This window comes from Asterias amurensis, chromosome 20, assembly GCF_032118995.1.
Source record: "Asterias amurensis chromosome 20, ASM3211899v1".
Lineage (NCBI taxonomy): Eukaryota > Metazoa > Echinodermata > Asteroidea > Forcipulatida > Asteriidae > Asterias > Asterias amurensis.
Window position 1 is genome coordinate 5586036 of NC_092667.1, and position 25742 is coordinate 5611777.

The following is a 25742-nucleotide window of genomic DNA, read 5'->3' on the forward strand; positions in this document are numbered from 1 at the left end:
GGTTCGCACAAACCACCAAAGCCTTTCTCAAAAAACTTAAATATCCAGTGACGATCAGAGCATACTGATCGAAACGTCGAGTTGAAACCAACAGTTCTTTTCAGAACCACCCCATTTCATTTAGAGATTATCATGTGTTACCGATAACCTTTCTATAAACCAAACCCTATCGACGAACTTTTGATTGGCACTTTTTGTGGACGGTAAACATAAACTTTATCTGGACTGGCCGTTCTACATTGTGACTCCCCCTTTATAAATGACGTACAAAAAGTTTTGTGCTCATACTGTGCGTAGGTGAAAGAACGGCACGCGTGGGCGGCAACACGCAACGGTCTAAAGCGTGCAAACTCCATTACAGCACAAAAACGTCCACAACCCGAGAGTGGTATTTAAGGCACACCGATTTCACATTATTGTTATGACAAGTGCAACACTATAATCAACAGCAGTATCCACTTTACGGAACGAACTAAACATCTCAAATTAAAGCTATAGGAAACTTGGGACCATGGATTTACTAAAGAGGCAAGTGTACATTACACTGCTTGTGTGTTGGATTCAACTTACGGACGCAGTAAATGAAGGTTAGTGACAGTGTTTCTATTTTTGTCTTGATTAACATGTACCTTAAATGCCAAGAGAAACATTCGAGTGTGTGTGGGTGACATGTGGAACTTTCCCTTAAAGGCATTAGCACTCCTAGTAATTAGCCAAGCACAATTGTCAGAGGAAAAAATTAACTGCGGGAACGAGAAATCGAGAGCTGTTGATAGTATACAAAATTGTGAGAAACGGCTCCCTCTAAATATAGTTTTTGAGAAAGAGGTGATTTCAACTCAAATAATTGAATATTTCAGGCCTGAAGCCTTTTATTATGCATCTGAAAGAAAACAAATCTGTGCGACAAGGGTGTTTTTATTTCAATATTCTCTTGCAACTTCGATGACCAATTGAGTCCAAATTTTCACAGATTTGTTATTTGATGCATAACATGTTGGGATATACCAAGTCTTTGAAAATTACCAAAGGTGTCCGGTGCCTTTTTATGCATAATCAGTGTTACACTTGTTTCTTTTGATTAGGTCATCATTTAATCAAATTACCAATCCCAGAGGTGTGAGACTAAAACGTCCCTGTAAATGTCAGATTTATTTTGGGTTCATTTGAATCTTTCCGTGTCTTGCTTTATAGTCTATGATAATATCAGCCATTGCTTTTCCTAATGTAGTAATTCATCAATTAAGCCTGACAATAAAGGGCCATGTATATGATATTAATATAGCTTTTAAAGTTGATTGGTGATAATATGAAAAGCCAGAGAGCTTAGTAAGGATGCAATGCAGGGAGCAATTACTCCATTTTCTGTCACACCCTTAAAATAAAGATCTGATTATATTAGTGTTGGTGCACCCTGGGTAAAAAAAAAAGAGAGTCCTATGTTTGGTTTTCGGTCTGAAAATTAATTGCAATACACACATAGACACCCGTCTGGGCAACACTTAGCCCAAAAGACACCCAGTTGAACCAACCTGTAATGGGGAAGCTGGATGTCACGGGTGGACGTTTATGAGCCGGTGTTTGTGGCTTCCGTTTTTCACCGTGGAAGCAAAAATGCTAACATTAGCGGCTGTGAATCACATGGAGATCTCGACACATTAATCATACAGTCATATCCAGGGACGTGCAAATGATGCGTCAATGAGTCGGTCCAAAATAATGCTCCTTTTTATAAAAAGGTTGGCAAATTTCCTCCTGATTCAGATCTTTAAAAGATATCCAATGTAGTTTTTAAAGGAATGTGTATGTTAGTTGTTTTTTGTTATGCTCCTTCAAACTCTTTGTTTTCTTGTTTGTCAAAAAAAAAATCACATATCTGTTTTTTTTTAAAGTTTTTTTAAAATCTTCTTCCTTCGTGTTGTTATTTTTACTCTTCTCTCTTGTCAAATCAAAATGAGGAAATGAATGCTGGGAATTGTTTTTGATACAAGTGACAACATGTGTGAAGGAGAAATGTTCTGGACACTGAGTACTTGAACTAATGAATAATTTGGTGCTCAAAGTGGAGACTGGGAACAATAATTATGGGATGTCGACCCCCTCAATCCAAAAACTCTATGGCCACGCCCATGTCATCATCCCTTGCCGATAGAGGGTTCCCTTTATGATGCAGAAAAACCTCTCAGACGTTTATAGAGATGTCACAAATAGCTTTTTTGGATGATGATTCAACTCCTACATTATTTTAGGGAATCGCCTATGGTGTTCGTACCTTTATAAAAACAGGTACCAACGATCACGTGGAGGACGCGTGTGGGTATTAGATTGATCAAAGGACACGTCTTGGGTGAGAGGGTGAGAATATTGGAAGGGGAGGGTTTGTGAAATAGTGTGTTAAATTTACTGTTTACTAAGTAAAATGGTGGCCATTGAGAAAACCTAAATACAGTGAGAGTTGTTTTTTAATTATCCCTTCACCAAGGGTACTCCTCATGAGACGCGAGGAAATCCCCCATTATTTTCAATGAGCCAAGTCAATTTCCGGCAAGTGGTCCGTTACTAGTGTGTGGAAGGATTGCACATGACGTCATTGACCGCCATCTTGGAAGTAATATGCACGCGTGTGTACGCGCAGCGCACGACTCTCGGTCAATGATAGCCTTTGTTTTTTTTCATGAAATATAGAACTTAATGTACTCACGTTGTCCAGACGACACCTCGTTTGGTTTGCGCATCGCACAGCATAGGCCAATGAACGACCTGCTTTTGACCTCCGACCCGAGGGAAGGTGACCTCTTCTTGTGACCTCAATTGCATAAGGTCGATTCCTGGATAGAAGAGAATTTGGAAAAAACAATCATTTATGATATATAAATTCTATGCTTATATTGCTCAAATTTACTTCAAGGTTCTTACGTCTTATGTCTTAATGGCAAAGCAGCCTTTTTAAACTTCATTTTAAAAAGTGGTAGAGTTTTTTTAAAGACTTTGTCGACAACCTGGAGGGGCATGTCCACGCAGGAAGAATATTCCGTTCTTTGAGTACACGAACTGAGGGACGGTTCATGCAAATATGTTTCACAGAAATGTTTTTAAATCCCTCTATCTAAAAACTAAATTCCTTTGAAGGGAGTTGTTTCTCAAAATGTCATAGACTACTATTATGTAGTGTTTCTTAAACCAAAGTCGGTATGGTCATTACTTTTTTAACTGATCACCAACAGTATACCCTCCAATTAAAACGGGACGACGTTAATTCCAAGATTTCTCAAAGTATGGTTGCGTTGTATTCACTGAAACAATAATATAATAGTCCCTTTAAGATTCGAAGAGAAACAGGAATATAATAGTCCCTTTAAGATTCGAAGAGAAACAGGAATACAGCAATTAACTTGAGTAGGACTAAACGCCTTCACTAAGACCGGAATCGAAACTACAATATCTTTTCATCGCTTTGGTTTCACAACAGGGCGAGGCCCTTTAATGTGCATCTATTAAAGGGTTCCAAGAAAGTTGTCTGGGTCTTAAATATAAATACTGACAATTTGAGAATCATTTCACTTTGAATTAATGTGGCTATGGACAAACGTATAAGTTTTATCCCACAAAATTTGAGTCAGAGACGCGTCACTGTCAGTAACGCTTCTCAGATTGTGTATTCAATTTAGGGATTTTCGTTCTGGGTGGAATCGCTCTGGATTTTCGGCGGTATCTCAAAAATGCTGCTACAGTTTTCAAACGAAATTTGCACATTAAAATCTACAGTTATAAGATTGAAACAAATAGTGGGTGACTGGGTTCCAATTAACAAACTACCACCCTTTAAATTTAAGAGTAAAGTTGGTGTAAAGATGAGTTGTACGTCCTCCGAGAAGAGAACAGACGTTGGTGACTTTTTGGTAGACATAGGGGTAGACAAACCCCCGATCCCCCGGGGGAAGTTTACCAGGTGGACACGCTCTATCTAGCCTAGATCAATTCCCGTGCATCCATGTCACCATAGCTCATATCCTGTGCATTATTCAAGAATGCCACTTCAATTTCTAGTCGAAGACGATGAGGATTTTGTCATAAAAGTCTGGGTTAGAACCTTGAGATTTTACGTTACTTTTGTATGTAAATGGGCGTCTGGGTATTGGCTGAATAGGTCCCTGACTTATGTCCCATCAATTCAAAATTATGCGCACCAGGTGCCAGGCTGTCACATTGCTATAGGAGATTTTACGCTACTTTTTATGCAAAACGGGCGTCTGGGAACTGGCTGAATAGGTCCCTGACTAATATGTCCCATCAATTCAAGATTATGTGCACCAGGTGCCTGGCTGTCTACTGATATAAAACGGAGTCTATAAAATAAAATAAAATTTGCCCTATAGCAGTTACCCAACTCTCACATGGGTCAAATTTCTGCTTAAGCACACAAACAGTTAAACCGTCCTCCCTAACTATGTGTAATTAAGATACTCCAGCAGGAGAATCTAATGAATATGGAGTACTTTTATTAGGTTCATTTAAATTGATAGAATTGGGGAGGGTGGGGGTGGGGGTGGGGGGGGGGGGCGGGGGCTCATGGCCTGTACTTCATGCAGACATGATTTGTACACAGCTCAGTACAGTGGAATAAAACAGAATATTAAATATTGCACTCAATGTCTGATCTGTATAAACTTTTTTGAAGGAACTCGGAATCTAAAAACTTGTTCAGTCGTTGGAGCTGTTGAATTTATGTGGAAGTTATCACACTAAATGTATGATTTCTCATAGTTTTTACCATTGTATCTTTCCTGCCAGGAAATAAATATCATGTGGAATATACATATACATTGTTAATAACTGTTTACTGTAATAATTGTTTTCGGGCAATAACGGTATACATACAGACACATTTTTGTGAGAGGTATTGCGAAACCATAGGACCTATCCTCCGCTGCCCTCACGTACCTCTAGTTTCACTTTGGAAAATGATACAAAAAGGAACTTTTGTGGTTTGGTGTTTGTTTTTTATATACAACAAGTTCATGGCCGTATATACCTTACGGCTATTCTGACCTCACGTTCTACAAAGTTTCCTGGAATATGACTAGAGTAATGTATAAGTGTCAAAAGACCCCGCTCCACTTCTTCATCAACTGCAAAATGTTCTGTTTCATAGTTTCGTTTTGGAATGTCCAACATCAAAACTAAACTCTGTGGAAAAAAAAATATTTTGTGATTGTTATGTTGAAAACATGGAGATTAATCAGTGTTTCGGTGCCGAGATTTACAAAAAACCAAAAAACAAAACGGTAAATTGGTGCATGTTCTTGTAATTTTTTCCCGGCGTGGACTTGAAATACTGTATTGAAATTCATTAAAAAGGCAGAAAAACACGATCAGATTTCAGATCTTTTGGCAATCATTATTGCAAGAAATAATATTGAAGTTAAGTTTTCTGAAAATTTGTTTTCCCTTTTTGTTTATCTTTTTTATTCATGGAAGAGAAACATTACTGAATGTGTCAGGGTCTGAAGAAACTACGACGCAATGAACTATTACATACGACCCTTCTTCCATTGCGGATTGCTAAACACGCAGTCTATGTTCACATTCTTTCTGTAGGCTACAAAAGACTTTACGACATTGAAGGGACCTTTTATGACAAGACTACCTTCCCCTTAACATTGAACCAACCCCGCTTCATCACAATACATTCATCAAACCCACTCGTCCTCGGCAAACAAAATATGCATATTTCCACAAGTTTTCCTGTTTCGCTCTTCACCCAAGGTTAACAGCGCCACATAACAACAACTATCATAATACTGCAATAAATTCCACGTTGCCATTTAGACAACAATAAACATAAACCAAAATGGATTTGACATTGTGTTTCTGTCCATTTCCGTTAGTCTTTGACCACGACGGCTATTAGTTCCACCCTTATGACGCATGCAACAGCCTTTTTTGTTCCGCCAGCCCCATTAATTTTAAGTTGTTTAATAAAAAAGTTCCTTTGTTGTCAAATAGAATCGGATATATTTGATTAATACTGCTCATTTTACTTGCCGGCCTGATACTTCACTGAGGCAACGAAGGTGATTGCCTCCATGCCCCCTGGCCATTGCCTTGGTGCCATTGAAATGCTCCAGTAGAAATTTACAATTCCTCATAGGATGCCCTTTGACTACTAGAAAATTCCTTGGTGGTTTAGCACCTTAACAAACGAAACATGCATGCCTGAAATTGTGACCCCATTTATATTTGTAAAAGGCCTAAATCTGCTCTTCTCATTTGTGTTTCACTGCTGCTCGGCAGGAATAGCCTTTCCGTACTGACGTACATCCTCATCAAAAACTTCGTTCGATTTGGACACCCCAAAAGGTCGCACGAACCCTCCTAATTGAGAGAGAAATTATCACACAAAAAGAGCAGAATATCTCCACTATTTAATTAGCTGAAAAGGTGTGGCGACAGCACAATTTCCTGATGACGTCATCAGGTCTGTTTGCTTCGTTTTTGATTAGAGCAAGGGCACCAAGGCATTTTCTCCTTGGTAAAGGGCACCCTATATGAGAAAATTGTAAGTTTTTACTGAGAGCATTGCAAGGGCACCAAGGCAATGACCAGGGGGCATGGAGGCAATCGCCTTCGTTGCCTCCGTGAAGTATCATGCCTACGTCATACCATCTATGGGACAGGCATCTCGAATTCTATGTCTGATTGATCCCTGACACACATATTCAGGTCAGAGTCATATTGATCCCGAAATGGGTCAAGCCCCACGGGCTCCGGATCATAATTTGTTTTTCTGTTGAGAATAACATTTTAGTTTCCTAATTATTTTTTAAGGATTCCCTTATTTTGAATAGATTAAAACGAACAAAATCTCATATAGACCTTATCGACAATAATCGGTACGTGCGCTGTAGGCGTTGATTGAGGTGCATGTGGATCTAGCTAGCAATAAAGTTTGATCCCTAGCTAGACCAGCATGTAACTCATTCAACAGCTAGCGCTTGCACAATGGGTATTTGCAATTTCGTAGTGCGGATTACAAAATTGCAAATTAGGTTTTGATTTCATGACAATTTTAAATTACATTATTTTTGTTATAATATTTTTTTCCTTGCAGTTATTTATTCCTGTACTTTTGATGAAAGCAAAGAGTGTGGTTTGTTCTACCACGCCATGACAGTCTCCTGGAATATCAAAGATGAATCAGTTCTTCTGGCGAGACAGGGTCCTGCTGCGGACCATACGTGGGGCACTGACTATGGTGAGTGAAGATCACTGGGACAAATGGGAGACTTTGGAACGCTTGGTGGCAGCAGACTTACAAGGTCAATGTCCATTGTTTACATAGTTCTGAGCGTGCGCACATTACCGAAGACAGTGGATTTACCTGGGATAGTCTGCTAGCACCTTGTGGCCCCAAACGTCTCACATTGCTTAACATTGATTCGGATAAGCTAAATTTGGTTGTGCTTAGCTACTTTTTTTGCTTAGGCAGTTCAGAGAATTTGGGCCCGTGTGGGCGAGTTTACAATTCCAACATGACGCACAGCTCGCCAGGCGCACCCCACACAAAATACACTCCCCTTAGCAACTAAACAAAACATATTTAAAAACTTAACAAAATACAGTTCTATAGATGGGCTTATAATGTCAAATAAATCATTGCTACCCACAGCTATTTAACATTGCACACGAAGCAAACAAAGGCATAAAGAGCAAGATGGAACAAACTCCAATCATCTTGAAAAAGATAACCACAATATTGATCAAGGAATAAATTCATCTTGGAAGGAATTAATTTTTGATGGGCAACTTGTTTACAACTGAGTCACAATGACCGTCACTGGGTAATACCATAGATCATAATTATAATCTCTAGTAATACCAAAACTGAATCAGCGACAGCTATCCTTTATATCAACGGTCGACATCCAGTTGTGTGACTCGTCGATGTGTGGACAGCCGGTTTAAATTTGCCTGTCTGAACATGCGATTCTTTCAAACCTTGGAGTATTTTGGGCATAAAAATGCACAAAACAAGAACAAAGTTGGCGGTCTTCCCTTTACCCGATCACTTTGTCGGGCGTATCCAATGCTCTCCAACTTTAAACATTAAGTGTTGGCGGCGGTGGAGAGAGTTCTGTGCGCGCGCAAAGCGAAAAGCCTCGGCCCGCTCAAAGGCCCGGAAAAACTTTGTGTCTACATGCTCTGTGAGACACCAACGTAAATCCCAAGAACAAGTTGGACCAAATGAATTTTCTCGAAGACAACTTACAGAGGTAATCCCGTGGACCCAATTCACACCTTTTTGTTTTGTTTCCAACGATAACAAAAACTGACTTCGCTTTTACATTGATAGAAACAGGACTGACACATCAAATGAGGCAACTGCCTCAATGTTCAAAGTGCAGAGTCAAAATTTCATAAAACTGCTCAGGCAAAGAGTAATTTCTATATAAAAATAATTACAGACAACACATCATTTTTATCCTATGGCCCGGAACCTATACGAGCAAATCTGAACCCTCGCGGGATCTTGTGGTACGTTGACGTTTGATGCAATCGCAGTTCACGTCTGGTCAGACTTGATACAGCATTCTTCCCTACGGATTCATGAACGAGATTATGTTAATTTTACCATGTTTTACTCGGTGACCTTTCTTATTAATTGAAGTGCCCTTGAAAAATGCAAAACTTGCCTTGGCCTGAGATAAAACTATGCCATCTATATTACACAAAGGTACCATAAAGGCAAGTTCATCATGCCCCCTGTCACTGCCTCGGTGGCCCTTGGAATTCCACATTATAAATTCTTATGTCCTTTACTGAATTGCCGTTAAACAATGAAAAAACAACTTTCCCTTTACAAGAAAAAAGTACCAGGCCTTTAGATTATAAACTACTAATTCCACTATGCCCCTTTTATTGCCTTGGTGCCCCTTGAAATTCTCCCGTAAAATTTCTAAATCACTCATTGAACAATGTGCCCTTAAATAATGCAGAACCGCTTTGTCCTTAACAAGAGCAAAGTACCAGTCCACAAATTCCAAACTAAAGTCACTGATTAGGATGACTCGTTATGTGACCGCAATTTGACACTGTACTAATGTGCACCTTTCATGGAATCTAAGCTTAGTCAGCCTCCTCTCCAGACGATCTTTCCATCGAGGGATCGCTAGTTAACGGTCCCCATATACTGTGTCAAAATTAAGGTACATTTTATTGTTTTCAATTGGTTTTGAGATCCAATCCTGCTTCCTTTACATAGACTGTTCAAGTTTCGTAAAAATGGACCCGTTGAAATGCAACATTTTGTAATTTCTCTCATTAAGGCTATAGATGGGAACAAACAAATCAAATTCACACGAGAATTGCGTGGTATTCTATGTGATAGAGCTTGTGGTGATGACGTGGGTGTCCCAATGACTGATGCTAGAGGCGTGGCAAATAGTAAAAAAATAACAAAGAAGGGGGCGGCTACATTCAGACACATAAACGCCTTCGGTCACAGTCTACGCATACAATGGTACAACGTGGGATCATAGATTAGCACCAACAATAACATGCAGAAACAAAAGTGCGATGAATAGGCTAACTTTAAAGTGACGTCACTGGTTCAATGTTTACCGCGGCCATCTTGTCTGTGTTTCCCGTGTATAAAAACCTTTGCCTTGAAGTCACAAGCTGGCGCAGCTCCCCCAGAGTCTGCCATTTTGAAAGTAAAAACGTATGTAAAGATAATGGTGCGGGTCTACACCACTGATATATATAATTATATTGACTGGATAGCGGATTCAGTGCGTTCACTGGAAGTCACCACGGACGCCATTTTGAAACACCAAAACAGTCACATAATATAAAAGAGATCAGTGGTCTACAACAATCATAAATAAAAAGTCACTGATGTGCGCACCCGTGCCACCTTTATAGACATGTATAAGTCCTTAGGGTGGTATCTCTATACGGAAGACCTATACAGATTAACGCGCCATTGTATCCATGTTCTTGGACACGCGGGCCTGCCATTGTGATTTGAATACACACCCCACCATTTTAGACTTGTAGAAGTCTTACATGAATGCTATTGAGTTCGACAGGTGGAGAGTTGAGGTAGGGGTCGTTTTAGACGGGTATCCGGATACCCGGATGATAGATGACAAGACAGCAGCCATACGGGCGTCTACATCAATCACCAATTTCCCTTAACTCGTCAAGGGATGCTCCAACATTTGTGGATGAGCGCTCCATGCAACATGAATGAATGTGGGCTGAGTGCAAGACGTTCATATTGGCTTGCTAAAACCATAGGCATGTATAGCGATAGTTGGGTGATGATGAACAATGACGTCTGGTACCAAGACTAGAATGCATGTGATTACCAGTAATGCACATAACGTGAACAGACACTCTTCGTGAAGATTAGCATAATATTCATTGACGATATGAAAAACAACTCATGAAGAAGTACTCGATGATTCTCACCAGTACCGCAAACATTTTTGTGCAGTTATCAAATAATTTGATATTTATGACAGTTTTCAACCACTTTTTTTTTCAACAGGGAAGTACGTGTTCAGTGCCTCAAAAACTAATTTGATCGCATCCACATTCGCGCCAAAACTAACAACGGGAAACTTGACTCTTCCAAACGGTGAGGGCGTGCTTTCCTTCTACCACTTCTCGTGGGGAGCCCCGGGAAACGTGCTGAACGTGGACATTAACTGTGGCGACAACATGGACAGGATTTGGACTTCCGGTCCATCCGGGCCCGTGATGAGCAGTTGGGTGCGGACCGAGAAAACGGTCAAATGCAGCGGCCCTTTCAAGGTGAGTCCCTGGTCAAAGGTCAAGGGTCATGGGTCAAAGATTGATAATACAGACTCGGATTTCAGATGGCACTGATTTAGGAATCGATGATTGCTAACAGTATGGAGAACACAAAAACCGCCTCCTGACAGATATTGAGTTTACGAAAACAAAAACCTAGAGGTTCCATAAGTCTGGATGTTTCGAATTCTGTGCTGTGTCAGTGTTCGTCTTCTCTCTCATGAAGACCAATAAAGTACACTGCTTGAAACGTCGAGGTTGAGACCCCTGGCTCGTTCATCAGAACTACAACTCCTTTGACACATAGTTTGTCTTCCATTCTTTACTGTACATCGAGATACCTTTAAATCTATGGGCATACTTATGATAACAAAATAAGTAAAAGTTTCCTTTTTTGTCCTGCAGGTTATTTTTGAAGGTGTCCATTCGGCCAACCACAGCAACATCGCACTGGATGATATCTTGTTATACGGAAACAGAAAAGGTATAATTTATAACCACTTGAAAAAAGTGTTACAAAGCAGTAGTCATGCACCCTTCGGGTTTGTTTAAGAAATCCGTGACCCAAATAATGCACGTTAAACATAAATACTAGTTTCGGTTTGAAAGCTCATCGACTGAAGTATAAAGTCCACACAGCAATGCCAATACTCCTGAGAAGTTGATCATGTTCACAGAACTCGTGGAAGGACTGAGAATACAGCGCTTACACACGGGTACAAACAAATGATCTATCTTTCCTTTAGATTAACCATACATGATTATGAGATTTCGAACCCCATGAGGAAACAAGGGCCTACAGGGTACTTCCCTTATAGTCAAAATATCAAACAGTTCTCTTAATCTGATCTGTGTGCTAAGTGGGCAATCAGACATCCCTATACCAGGAGGTCTATGGGCAGCAAGCCCAACAACCTGACTGACTGTTTCCACCCGAAACAAGTTGCTCTTCCGTTTTGGCATAGCATAAGTCAGCTGTAATTTGAGCTACTTTATTATGGTCCAACATCTGGAGTCGATCTGCTTAGCTGAGCATATTACCAAGCAGAAAACTGCAGTGAGCCATAAGAAATCATGGAGCATGCACAGTATTTCAGGTGGTAACCAATATCTGTTAAGCATAATTTGTCTGTGCTTAGCAGAGTTTTGTGCTATTCGGCCGTTCGGTATGGATCTCAATTCTGGCGCAGCCATCTTGTTTACCCCATTCAAAATAATGTACCCAAAATGAGGCTGATTGATCGAAACGAGGCTGAAATTATAAATAGCCTGCCACATGACCGAACATCACCGAACGAAAACGAGTGGTGACGAAGTTCTGTATTCGATTGGCCACCAATGTCCACCACACTCGATCCCATTTTAACTATGTAACCAAATCGAAGCTGTAATGACACAACCGCCCTCAGTAGGTTGATTTCAGCCACCTTGGTTTGAACTCTGGCTTCTCCAACTTTGAAAACTGATCTCGACGCCATTTTTCCACGTGGCCATGCGATCAATATGAGCGTTCTGGTAATTAGTATGTTAATATTCATATTAATAAATATGTTTCTCCATTTTAAATAAATCAAAGTAGAGAAAATAGAAGTAGCTGTTGCAAACAACTTACCAACCCAAAGGGCCGATGGTATAAAACAAAAAGTAATTGGTCTGATGTTTCGACCCAGCATGGTCTTTCTCGAAGGCTAAACAAAAAATGAACATAGAAACTGTGAAGCCCTTTACATTATGCTGTCATTTGTTATAAAAACACTAAGGTTGTACCAAAATCCTCGGTGCTTTACTGGAAATCCAAGTGGCTTTTGTGGCCAGCTTTGGGCAGCCTATCACCCAGAAAAAAAATGCTCTTTGAAGCTCGCCAAGAATAGCACATCAAAGCAATCTTCGTGGAAAAGAACGATCGGGGCGTAGCTTCAAAATGCCAAACTTTAACCAACTGTTCTTTACTTAACCTTTGCGGGCAAGGCAGTCTTGTTTTCATACAGTGTTAACCGTAACACGTTCTTCCGTGTTATTTCATGCCAAACCAAAGTTCACAGCCCTAAGGTGACTTTTCCAGCAACACTTTGTGTTTGGTTTCGTTATGTCATACGTGCGCGTCACAAAAACGCGTCTGACATGCGTTTTCCCTACTTTCTTTAAGCCAAACCAGACGGACAATACATTAACGTAATGACGTCAACAACATCCCTCATAGTAACTTTATTGTTGAAGATGTCATAATGTTGTAGTAGAGCTATTACTTCATTTTCAATTTTGATAGTTTTCTGTCACTATAATTCTTGAAGAACATTTCAAACACATCCCATTCTTTAATTTTTAAACACGTGCGTCTGTCCCGCCATTGGCTGCGACATTTCATGGTACCCAACACGAAACCGATGTAATTTGGCAACACAAAATCAACGAGCATCAGGAAAACATGTGACGTACCAAGAAGCGTTTATAACAAAATAGTAAACTTGCAATGTGCTGGAGAGGAAAGTGGAAAATAAAAAGATGGGGGTTGGGCGAACTGGGGAGAAGTCTATTTGGTGCCTTTTCAAAAGCCAAAAACATACATTTTTTAAGGTCATGAAATGTCACTGGCCTGTTGGAGTGGGTGAACGATTTGGTTCTTCAGAAAAACAAAGAGAGCAAAAACATTCCTATATAAGAGACTGATGCATGGAGAATACTTCACCCTTGACAACATTGAAAACACGAGTCGAAACGTCAGGGGAAAAAAGGAGCAAAACATCTCTTTATCAAAAGAAATCAGGGTTCACCTGTCAGAATAACTGATTTCTTTAGAAGTTGTTTTCAAACATGACACACATTTCTAAACTAGAAGGTAATTTATTTACTTGTTTACCTATTTATTTATTTATTTATTTATTGTGTTACTTTGTACTTACATCAGAGAGCAGCACCATTGTTTCCAAACTGACAACACCAGTCACGATAGACTCCGTACCTTTTGGCGGTGGAGGACCAGATATGAACAGGGAAAAGCCACCTCAAATGACCATGCCGACCGATGGAGTTCACAACCAACCAACTGGTAAAGACAAGTCATTTTTTTCAGAGTTTAATCATGAATTAATCATTTCCAGTATAAACTTAAACATTTCCCGTCTAAAGTTATGCTTTAAAAATGGCCTAAAAATACTTTCACGTACTATTTTATGGTGGCCAATTAAGCTCATTATGGCCAGGGTCAGGGTTGGATTTCACAAAGAGTTGAAACTAGTCTTTTATGGAAAGGTTTGCGGTAACACCATGTAATGACTATTTCAAAATGAGTTGGGGTGGCTCTTAAAAGAACCGTTGGTTTCAATTCGACGTTTCGATCAGTATGCTCTGATCGTCTTCCGGAGAAAGCTGACCAGTCTTATCTCAAGATCAAGGACGAGTTACTCGTCATAACTTAGGACTAGCCGTAAGTTTTAATGACTCCTAATGATTCCTAGGACTGTTCCTATAAAGATTAAGAGGGACTAAAGTCCTAAGTAGGACTATCTTTGTGAAATCGACCCGGGCTCCTCTCTGGGACTGTTCCTTTAAAGAGTAAGAGGGACTAAAGTCCTAAGTAGGACTATCTTTGTGAAATCGACCCCGGGCTCCTCTCTGGGACTGTTCCTATAAAGAGTAAGAGGGACTAAAGTCCTAAGTAGGACTATCTTTGTGAAATCGACCCCGGGCTCCTCTCTGGGACTGTTCCTATAAAGAGTAAGAAGGACTAAAGTCCTAAGTAGGACTATCTTTGTGAAATCGACCCCGGGCTCCTCTCTGCCCAGAATCATTTCTTCTCGTTTTTAGTACCCAAGCATTTGTTCCGGGAAGTAATTTGCATCATGATTTTTTCTTTGTCTTTACAGGTACAATGATGCTAGCAATAATCATCTTCACGGTTACTTTCGTGTTATTTGTGGTCAGTGTCACGATCCATTGTGTCATCTGGAGAAGAAGGGCGTAAGTTGTTATCTTTTCTTAAAGGTGCTGGCGCGTGGCATGTCTAGTTATCGCTACAGATAAGTTTGGCAGTTTTAAAGCTACAATTATTAACACTGACAAAACTTAACCTCACCAGGCTTACGTATATATCTACAACCAATAAAATAAAATAAAATGTTTACTATTATATACATAAGTTAAAATTCCATTCAGAGAAAAAAAAAAAACCTAGGGAAATACCTTTTCAAGTTGACTATTAAACTAACTGTGAATACTGCGAGATATGCAACAATATGGGTATGTATTTTGGGTTGTATACAGGCCTGGATGGAATTACATTCAGGCCATCGGGGGGGGGGGGGGCATGACCTCCGTTGCCACTGGTCTTGGCCTTGGTGCCCCTTCAAATGTTTCCAATTGACCTTCAGATAGTAAAATGAAAATGGGCTGCCCTTTCATAGATGAAATGCCAGGCTTGTGCATAAAAATGGTCGCTGAATTCTGTGAGCAAGACGTCTGTGCTGTTTGAAGTGTTCTGCTTTCTATGTTTCAAACACCGGTTTAAAACACACGTCCCTATTGCCAATAATGTGCTAGCCACCCTAGAGTCCTATACAACATGCATGGTAACCATCTGGATTATATGGTAGAGGTCTGATACATACTGCATGACTGTCCCTGATAGGCAAAGGGAATTGGAAAATTTATAATTTCCAGCAGGAAATAAATATTGGAGAGGGAGCGGAAGTCGGGCCCTTCAACAGAGTTCCCCTAACTCCTGGAGTCAGGAGTCGATTTGGTTCAGGCGGATCTTGGAGAGGGATCCGAGCAATGAACCACGCCCTTTGCGGTTTCAAGGCAAGGGGACCTTCTTAGAACCTAAGGATACTTTCTTTGGGAACTGGATCTATGAAATGTTTCAGGTTTTCAAGATTGACTCGCAAAATACATATTATTGTGAGGTTTTTTTAATCACTTATTCCCTGGACTGAAGTTGCTTTAAAGTTGATCATGAAATACATTTCTAAATTTTGACTTCAGTGTGTCTGTGAGAAGATTTAGAGAATGTGATCATTCCTCACAAATGGATTGTGTGGGCTTGGGCTCTTCTCAGTATAGACCAAGAAACTACAAGATGTTATAATTCAGGAGGTTGACAGACCCATGCATGTCCAGAACCACAAAACTAAAAGTTTGGACACAATTAAATGGCCTTTCTTGCTCACTTCGGCGACTGCCATTTACTTCTTCCAAGACATTTTTTAAGTCTCGGGGTTTTGGGAAAGTCCTGAAATCAGGACAAATCATGAGAAATAAAATGCCTGGAAACGTTCGTCAACACATGGGGTTGATTCGACGTGAAACCTCCTCTTTCTTGGGGTAGGCCTAGTTCGAGTAATGTCAAGTCTGACAACTTGATTTACTTTGACGAGTTGATCTCTAACGTCTCAAGCTAATCATCAGACCATTTCAATCCATTTAAGAAAAGTGAAGTTATTATAATTTCAGACATTTTTTACGAGTGAATTGTGTTGGTTTTGCTAACTCACAGGAGTGGCTGACTATCAAAATGTTTCTCCTTTTTTACAACAAAGTCTCATCCAATGTTTGTTATGTCTCTCGGTAACTTTGCAGGAAAAGAAATGTCAAACTACGAAAGAGACCAGTCAGCCTGTTGAACTCCGCCTACAACTGTCCCATCCACGCAAAACCAGATGCCAAACCAACGACCAACGGTACCAAGAGGAAAGCCCCGGTCCGGTACCTCTCGGACGAGGAACGGACCGTGGGCTTCGAGAAGAGCGACGCCGGTAGGCAGTCACCCCGGAGCTCCGAGAGTGGCGTGGTGGTCGACAGTCACTGGCTGGCGAACAAGATCCCTTTCCTCAACCGTGGACGGAGCAAGACGGTGCCAAATAAACGCAGCTTCGAGTGCTACGAGACCATTGAAATGACAGGTGATGGTGGGGACGACCAAGAGAAGAGAGTCTTGAGTGATAAGGGAGGCCGTATGAAGCAAGGATTCCTCGGCAGGCATTCTAACTTCAGCAGGAGCAATTCTCTACCAACGAGCGGCTCACCAAGAAACGACTTCTACGAATCCATCGACCAAGGGAGGGCGCTCCATGGTCCCTTTGCGTACGAGGTCACTGACCTCATGTCCGGTACGTGTAGTGTGATCGACGGTAGCACGTCATCCATCAGCTCCATTCCGAGCATGAACATCGCCCTCTTGAAACCGTCCTCGACTTACGATAACTTGGAGAGGAAATCGCCGCTCCTTCCGCCCCGTCACTCACCCGGTATCGTCAACTACACTTCGCCATCTATTCACTCGATCGGATCCAACTACAACATAGCATCTCTGTACAGTACGGCTGCGCCACCGTCTCAGGGGAGCGACGGCGTCTCGCTGTCCTCATATGACATGTTGTCTATGCATGCTGACATGTCACGTGACGACACCCCGACAACCAACCACCAATCAAATCCATTCTTCCAAGCAGTCAACCCGTCAGGTGAACACTACAGCTCGCTCAACCGCTGCCCCAGCAACCACACTGTGAAACCTACCCCAGAGAGAGTTAGTAATGTGCCCTTACCGACAACACCCGACCAGTCTGATTACCAGACTCCAATCAAGTCGCCAGCAGCCAAACCACAGGACGCTGGTCTTTACCCCACACCGACAACACCCGACCAGTCTGATTACCAGACTCCAATCAAGTCGCCAGCAGCCAAACCACAGGACGCTGGTCTTTACCACACACTTGACCCGGATGCAGTATCCGACGCCAGCTTCGAAAGGTCAATGTCGGAGGAAGCTCGCACGAACTACGAAACACCACAGTTATTAAATGTGAAAAACATACGGAAAGAGTCGAGCCATGATTACGAAGATTTAGACTAAAGCGACCTCAGGTCGATTTAAAAAAACTCTTCCTAGCTTATGGACTAGACCTAGGCCCTTAGCTCCTTTGGCCTTGGGGGTCCATATTGAGAATAGACGGCTTCGAGCAAGACTAGGCTAAGCCCAATTACCGATTATGATGGGTGAAAGAACATGTGAGGCAATTATAGTTTCTCTACAACACCTTGAACTTGTGTAATAATAGTTTACATTTCTTGTCAATATTGTTAAAGGAACACGTTGCCTTGGATCGGTCGAGTTGGTCTTTGAAAAGCGTTTGTTATAAAATGTATCTAGGTAGAAAGATGCTGTAAAAGTAGAATACAATGATCCACACAAACATGCCTCGAAATTGTACGGTTTTCCTTTTACCTCGTCGACTAACACGGTCGGCCATTTGGCCGACCGTGTTAGTTCGCACAGTAAAAGGAAAACCACGCAATTTCGAGGCAAACTTGTGTGGATCATTGTATTCTACTTTTAAAACATCTTTCCAATCATATGCATTTTATAACAAACGGTTACAAACGCTTTTTTATAGACCAACTCGTCCGATCCAAGGCAACGTGTTCCTTTAAGAGAAGAACTTGTTACTTTTAGTGGATACTGATCAAATATTGAGGAGTAGCATTTTACTTCTTGAATTGAACTGGTAACCTTGGTAAACTTACAATATTTGATTGATATTAATCTTTTATAAATTTGTAAAAAGACATTTTTGTACATAAACAATTCCTTGTAAACATGTATATATTTTGTAGACAATTCAGTGCAGCATTATAAACAACTTAAAGATTGTATTTCTTTATTTATTTTTATTTTAAATCTTGGGACACTAAAAGTTTCGTAACCAGAAAGTACAAATGTTGAACAACTTTCACAACAAAAACTAAATTTTCCCAAATTGCTCATTAAAAAAAAACACAACTACAAGAATACTAAAACTTTCATACATACAAAATATTTTGTGTAAGGTTTGATTTTACAGAACCAGTGAGTCTGTGGTGAACAAATATGGGTATAATATTAAGGGAAGATTGTAAGGGTATTATTATTAACAATATCGGTGGTCTTTGTATAAAAATACAGTGCATGGAGTACTGGCATGAACCTAAACTAGATATAAACACCGGTCTATTGAGCCGTTGGCTCTGGACAGACTTTACTTTACGACGTCCCCAGACCTGGAAGTTTATCTTTGAGAGGGCAAGGCCATTTCTAATTGTTGCAAGGGCACTTTCATCTGGTTTTAAAAGGGCACCAAGGCCAAGATCAGGTCAAAGTGAGGCATGGACTTTGCGTTTTCATTAAGACTGTGACTCAAGTATACAATCCCCACAACGTTTTAAATAGATATCTAAAGATAGATGCTCATGAAACCCATGTTAATTGTGTCTTTTGAACATTTTTTTTCTTGTAGGAAAAAAACCCGCTTATGCCAAGACACAAACAAGAAGGAGCTTACGAAATATGGAGTGTATATTGTTTGATTTTTTACATGACTTCTTCCTGAACGCATTCTTATTTTTGTTCCGACCGCAAGATTGGTTCTTGAAGAAAAAAAGGTCACTCAAATGATGGGTCATCGTAACGTGACGTCAATTAATACGTTTAGGCGGCGTCATACGTACGTCATAGCATGACGTCATAACCACCGAAGGGTGGGTTGATAGCGGGTCTTTATGAGTGGGGTGTACAGATCATTATTTTAAATTTCATTTAGTTGTTCTTGTGTGTAAAGTTTGCATCAAATTTCCACACAGACATGGAGGATTTATTAAGTGGTTTAGATTTTGCTTAATTTTGCCGATGGTTTTTAAATTCGGGAATGCAATTCTCGCTGGTACTCCTGCTCGACCTTTACTGGCTGCATTATTCCAGATGGTACACAAGTAGTGTGTGTAATACCAGTCTATCAATAATGGAAGCTTATAGATAGAGTGGATGCAATCACCAAGTCAAGCTGTACCGCATGAACGGAGGAATGGCAACAATGCCAGTATGGATTTGAAACTCTTTTGAGGTAAAGTTTTACTCACTTTTTCGAAAACTTTATATGCCGTCAGAATTAGTTCAGACTATGGCTTAAGACCAAGCGAACATGTATGTTTTAAAGAGTGACCTTGTACATTCCACGGCCTTCCTGGCAGGCAAGACACAAAACTAGTACATTATGGGAATTTTCATTGCTCATGAACACCATCGCAACAATCACAACAGCCGAACAAGTTTTTGACGTGCCCTCCCACAATTCTGTGCACAAAAACTTTACACACAAATCACAGGGTGGAACTGTCATACAAATGAAGATTTTGCTTTCCTCATGCAGTTAAAGCTGTTCACAATTTGTGCCTGCAGGAAGTCGGTGCTTATGTAATGTCATAGGTTAAAGCTAATAAGTAAAATAATGTGCAATTTTTTAAAGGGAATACTGTGGCGTCTTCAGCATACACAATGGCTTGCTTGTAATGTATCTACATTTTTGGAAATGTGTTAATTTTGTAAAGAAATGGTGCACAAGAAAGCCCAATCTGGTTGTATAGACGAAAGCCCATATCTGTACCTGTCCTTTGATTTTCAAGGGGTTAGGGGTGGGGTCTTACTTCCTTTTGGCACTATACCAACCTTGACACTATGCACTTGGTGTTACAATCAAATTTTTTAAACCGATTCTGTTGTGTTAAGCTTTTTAAGGTTTTTGTTTGTACTATTTTTTTAGCACAATCAATGATTATGTAATCAAGTTTTTATACATTTTTGTGAATTCAGTGAATATCAAGATTAAACTAATGTACATTTATATGAACTGAGTGTCTGTTGTGCACAATGCTATTATAAGGCCTACTGACACTTTGACGTTTTACAAATTTCGTTTTGTAGTATTGCAGTCACTCTAACATTTTCCCTTTTACAAATCAGACACTATTACACAAAATATCGTTAACTGAACACTTCAAGGTGAGAGCTACACTTAAATGACTGGGGACTGTCAATCCAAATCAACTGTCACCAGGGGCCTGTTGCCACATACTCCTGGGGCTGAACAAAATGTTACCCCCTTTACAGTTCATAAGGATGTTGGCTTGGATATAAGCCACTATGAGCCTGGCTGGTAGAGCGGAATGAACTACCTTCCCAACTTTTCACGATTATGGTTAAGTGCCAATTATGGTAGGTGCCTTGCTCAAGGACACAAGTGTCATGACTGGGATTCGAACCCACAATCTGCTGCTGACAACACTAGAGCTTCGGTCTGGTGAAATAGACCGCTTGACCAAGATACGTCACAACATACCACAACACGCTGCCTGAACCCACTCACCCTCCGATAGTCTACCACACAGATACATGTATATTTTTACTTGGACCTTGACCTCAGTCTGTAGCACATTTTTTTTGATATTTGTTCCTGTGTTAATGCACTTTTGCACCACAGAACGACTATACTCCTCTGGAGGGATGTACTTATTGGAAGATAGATAGATACATGTAGAACACACCAAAAACACATCTAACATAGTAAAGTTACAAATTGATGAGTACATTATGCTTGTTCTCTTGAACACCTACATGTATGTTGAGAACACTTTGAAATGCCAGACTGTACTTCCTTTGGTTTTATGTATCATGTTAAAAGTGGTTTTAAGGGAACCTGGTGTCGTATACGCTGCCAAGTAGACAAGTATACCAGTCTTGCCAAGTTAGACAGTGTAAGGAAAAACCTATCACTTTCTTTGGCTTAAAATCAAGTTCCTTGTAATTAAGACCTTGTAAAAGCACATGAACTTTTAAAGTTCCTCAATTTGAGCAACTGTGTACGTGGTTTGGCTTATACATATAATGTACTGATTACATCTGTACATGTTTTATTAAATAGTACATGATGATAACAGTAATTAGCCATAAACAAATCTGACTATTCAGTCCTGTTTTAATGAGTAGGCAATAAGGGTATGGGGAGGGGAGGGGCTGGGGAAAGGTCCCCTTATCATAACCCTTGCCACCCCCAACACACAAACAAACGAACAGCGTTATTTATTACAACACAAGTTGTAAATAACTCTTAAAGACCCTTTGAAACTCACAGAAGTCTAAACTAACTACCTGATTGAGCGACTAGACATATCGAGTTGACCATATCAACCATGCTCCAGTGCATGGTTGATATAGTCAATCTCCCTATGCTCTATAAGGTGCGTTCGATTAGCTTCCCTTGGTCGACCCCGAGGTGCTCGCTCGGTTGAGCCCCTGACAAGAGCTAATCAAACGATCACTCACCCTCTTGTTGTGACGTCATGCACTCGGGGGGGGGGGGGGGGGCAGCCCTAAGTGACCCACTCCACAAGCAGGGCCCTTGGGGCTGACTCGGGTGAGCCCCTGGAATGACGTCAAAGCTATTCGAACGCACCAGGGGCAGACCGGGGTCGACCCAGGGAAGCTAATCGAACACACCCATAGTTTCTGGTAGATGGTCTAGTCGCTCACCCAAACTTGCTCCTTGATGGATCGACCTACAACATAAAATGACTTACCCCACACAATGTTTGAAGTAACAAGTAGGGCTCCACATGGCTCATCATTGGTTCACAGTCAATATCACACTGTGCTGCACTGATGAACAGTTTCATCCACTGCAACAAACACAAACAAAATTGTTATTAAATACATACAAACAGGCCTGAAATTACACACAGACCACCAAAAACTCCATTGCCCCTGGTCTTGGCATTGGTGCCCCTCCAAATGTGACTTTAAGAAGTGCCCTGTGCAAAATGAAAATGGCCTTGCCCTTTTTAACATGAAATTGGACAAATGCATTAAAACAAGAAGTATCGAGTAACAAATGACAACGAAAACTGATTGCGTCAATTTGTTTGTTAATTTTTGGTTGCATAAAGACAAAAACACACAGAGGAATTTGAACCTGGGACCTCAAGATTAATGTGCCGCTGCTCTAGGAGCTGGGCTATCAAACTCTATGTTCCTATGTTGGAAATATTTTGTTTAAATATCTTTGTTCGAGGGTGCTTTTTTAGAAGCCATTCAACCTGTAACTGCTGTGTAGCCAGGGGATCAATAGATCACACCCAAGTTTACAATACAACCTGGGAAGCCTCTCAGCAGACGGATCACATTTTAAACGACCTTATTATTTTTAAATATCAAGTAACAAACCACAAGAGAAACTGACATGGTAAATTTTGTAATAATTTGGGTTAAGGCCTATTTGGGTTGAACCGGCCACACCTATGCTGGCGCTTTAGCCACTGAGCTTTCTAGCTCATGTTTGTGATCCCTCTGCTGCCACTTCCCATGTTTACAAATGTTAGATGTGATGCCTGGCTATAAGGCAGTTGCAGGTTGTATGGCTTCGGACTTGCACCCCTGAACAAGACATAGAAATAATAGGGAAACCGCCAACATCTAGATAGCTCAGTTGGTGGAGAGCCGGCTGGTTAGTTCGAAGGTCTTAGGTTCTATTCTCGCTTTGACGGTTCTTTGTTTAACCCAAACTAAAAGAAAACAACAACGCAGACTTTATGAAAACAGAAACCAACTCACCAGATACACCGACAAATCAACTGCATACTATCTGCAATTAAAAATAAAACTGTAAATTGTTAAAAACTAAGTTAACATGCACAGTGATTGAATTTAATGGGTTTTTCTCCCAAGAAAATGCAAATCATGTAGACCGACTTGAACACTGGTTGGTTGCACTGGGTTTTGCAAAGAATAAAAATACTAAGATAAACAAACAAATAACAACAACAATATCAATTTTGGTTTTTACCCATACACCGATGTGTGTGGGTAAAAACCAAAATTATTATTCTTTATCCCCGATGCAAATTTAACATCTATTAACAACAATATCAGTGTCTACATGGACCATGGGGTGGTGAACCTCCTGAACTATGAGGTTCGTTCCACTATCGTCTCCAAGTAGAGACGAAGCAAAACAACAATAGTGGAACGAATCTCATAGTTTTAGGAGTACAGTAGGGGTAGTAAGCCTATTTCCCCCCCCCCCCCCACCAAGGTCATCAGAATCAGAAGAGGGTAGGGGGGTTTAGCTCGGTTCGTACTTCCTGCGAATGAGAATGCGATACGACTGTTTACATCACAAATTCGCAACAAATAATTCGCAGGGTTTGCCCTCTGCTCAGCTCTCCAGCGAATACCAGTGCGAAAACAGATGTGACGTCAAATTCAAACCGCATGCGCATTCGCAGGAAGTATGAACTGGGTTTTTATTGAATTGAAGGGTCACATTTTCCCCAGCCCCAACCTATAACTGCGACATTGCTAGAAGAACCACTGGGAAAGAGAGCTTTTGATGTTCTGGCAGAATGTGGAACCGCACCTCCACACATTGCACATCATTCTAGTATTTGACCCATAAAATGGCAGACAGGATGGTCATTGTGTGAAAGGTGGGCTGCGTATGTCGTGCCAGCCCCAGGGGTCATAGCCTATCTAATGCATTTAAAGAAAATGGCACGCAAAGGATTCTGGCTGATACCCAAGTGTAAGCAACACTCCATAGTCCAAGCAACCTCCATGGCACGCCGATTTGAAGCAATGCGATACACAGCTATAAAACCAGGGGTCGATTTCACAAAGAGTTAGGACAAGTCCTAACTTAGGACTAATCCTAGAAGATATACAAATTGCATGGATAGTCCTAAGTGAGTAACTGGTCCTAACTCGAGATAAGACTAGTCCTAACTCTTTGTGAAATCCACCCCTGGTGTAGTTACATGTAAAATACAGCATGACATCCATTTTGGCAGCTGCAGTATATGTTTAAGATGCTTGTGCATAGCATTAGAAGCTATATTTTGTAAAGCACTTATTCTGTAGTAGAGATAGGAGTAAAGACTACATAGCTGGGAAAAAACCCTGAAACGTTTGTCTACAAACAGGCTAGGGTCAAGTATACAAAGTGGATTGACCAGGCTATTAAATATCTGGCTAAAACAGAAACAACAATTGCTCAAATATGACAAACCTACAAAATACAAAGAAACTTACTCAACATTATTATTGTCTGAAGTTGGCATGCACGTGTGTCCTTCCTTGGTTCAAAATAGTCAAAACAAATGTCTGCTACACTGACTAGCATGTTTCTGCAAGGAACACAAGAAGAAGTAAGTTACAGTATGCAAAAAATAACTTCATTAGTACACACTGCCTGTACACGAAATTATCATTATGGTAAACAAAAAGTGCCCATTTGCGAGTCAGAAAAACTGTGAGATTTACACCTAAATTCAATGACTTATCTACACAAAACCTACCTACCAGACCTATGAACAACGACCACTACTTATTGTCTATATAAGTAGCTGATTTGTGTGCGTTGAAAATGACACAACAATGGGCAAAGTTATAACGACCTTTTGACAAGAACAATTCATTGTACGATGTGAGAAATATGGCGGCCGTGTCGTCTGCTCACATGTCGTCTGCTGCGCATGCCGTGTGTCCTGTTGACGACTCTTTCATGTGACGCGTCTAAGGAAAGAGTCGTCAACACTTCGCACAAACCAACAAAGTCCTTTATTTTTCTCGGACATTAGTTTAACTCATGGGATAAAAGACACACAATTTCAACAAATATTATTTTACTACTATTAACTGGAGTGAAAACTGATCAAACAAAGGACAAAACAAAAACATAGTTGGGGACTTTGGAACGCTGGGTGGCAGCAGACTTAATAAACAGGCTATTCTAACAGGCTAATTAGATTTTGGGTTGTTCGTTTTTCCCGATCCCCACAAACACACAAAAGAGACTCTGAAAATCTTAAAATCTATTAAATGTACACACACAATTGTTTACTCAACTAATGGGTTATGCAAAAGTCGACAATTGAAGAAGAAAAGAAGGGGAAAGAATAGCAAACGGCCTAGGGCGAAGACCAAACAAAAAGAAAGAAAGCCATGTGTCCATTTGCTTTTATAAGATTTGTAACTGACATTTCAACCATGTTAGGGTAAACGAACACCATCCTCACTGGAATTTCAAGAAGATACAACAATTAATTAGATCACCATGAATTGC

At 40.6% G+C, this 25742-nt stretch overlaps 2 protein-coding genes across 2 annotated transcripts in view; one reads left to right on the forward strand and one right to left on the reverse strand.

Moving 5' to 3' along the window:
• The window catches only part of LOC139952762 (carbohydrate sulfotransferase 11-like), a 44399-nt gene extending 30538 nt beyond the window's left edge, over nt 1-13861 (reverse strand). The window contains exon 1 of the mRNA XM_071951988.1: nt 13722-13861. Coding sequence (XP_071808089.1) covers nt 13722-13739 — 18 coding nt within the window. The 5' untranslated portion in view covers nt 13740-13861. The remainder of the gene's footprint in view (nt 1-13721) is intronic.
• Nucleotides 358-17967, forward strand: LOC139952760 (uncharacterized). Its single transcript, XM_071951985.1, has 7 exons — nt 358-587; nt 7112-7255; nt 10556-10821; nt 11227-11305; nt 13727-13867; nt 14685-14778; nt 16396-17967. Exons 1-7 carry the CDS (start codon nt 512-514, stop codon nt 17669-17671), a joined length of 2076 nt encoding a protein of 691 aa, XP_071808086.1. The 5' UTR covers nt 358-511; the 3' UTR covers nt 17672-17967.
• Nucleotides 17968-25742: the final 7775 nt, after the last annotated feature.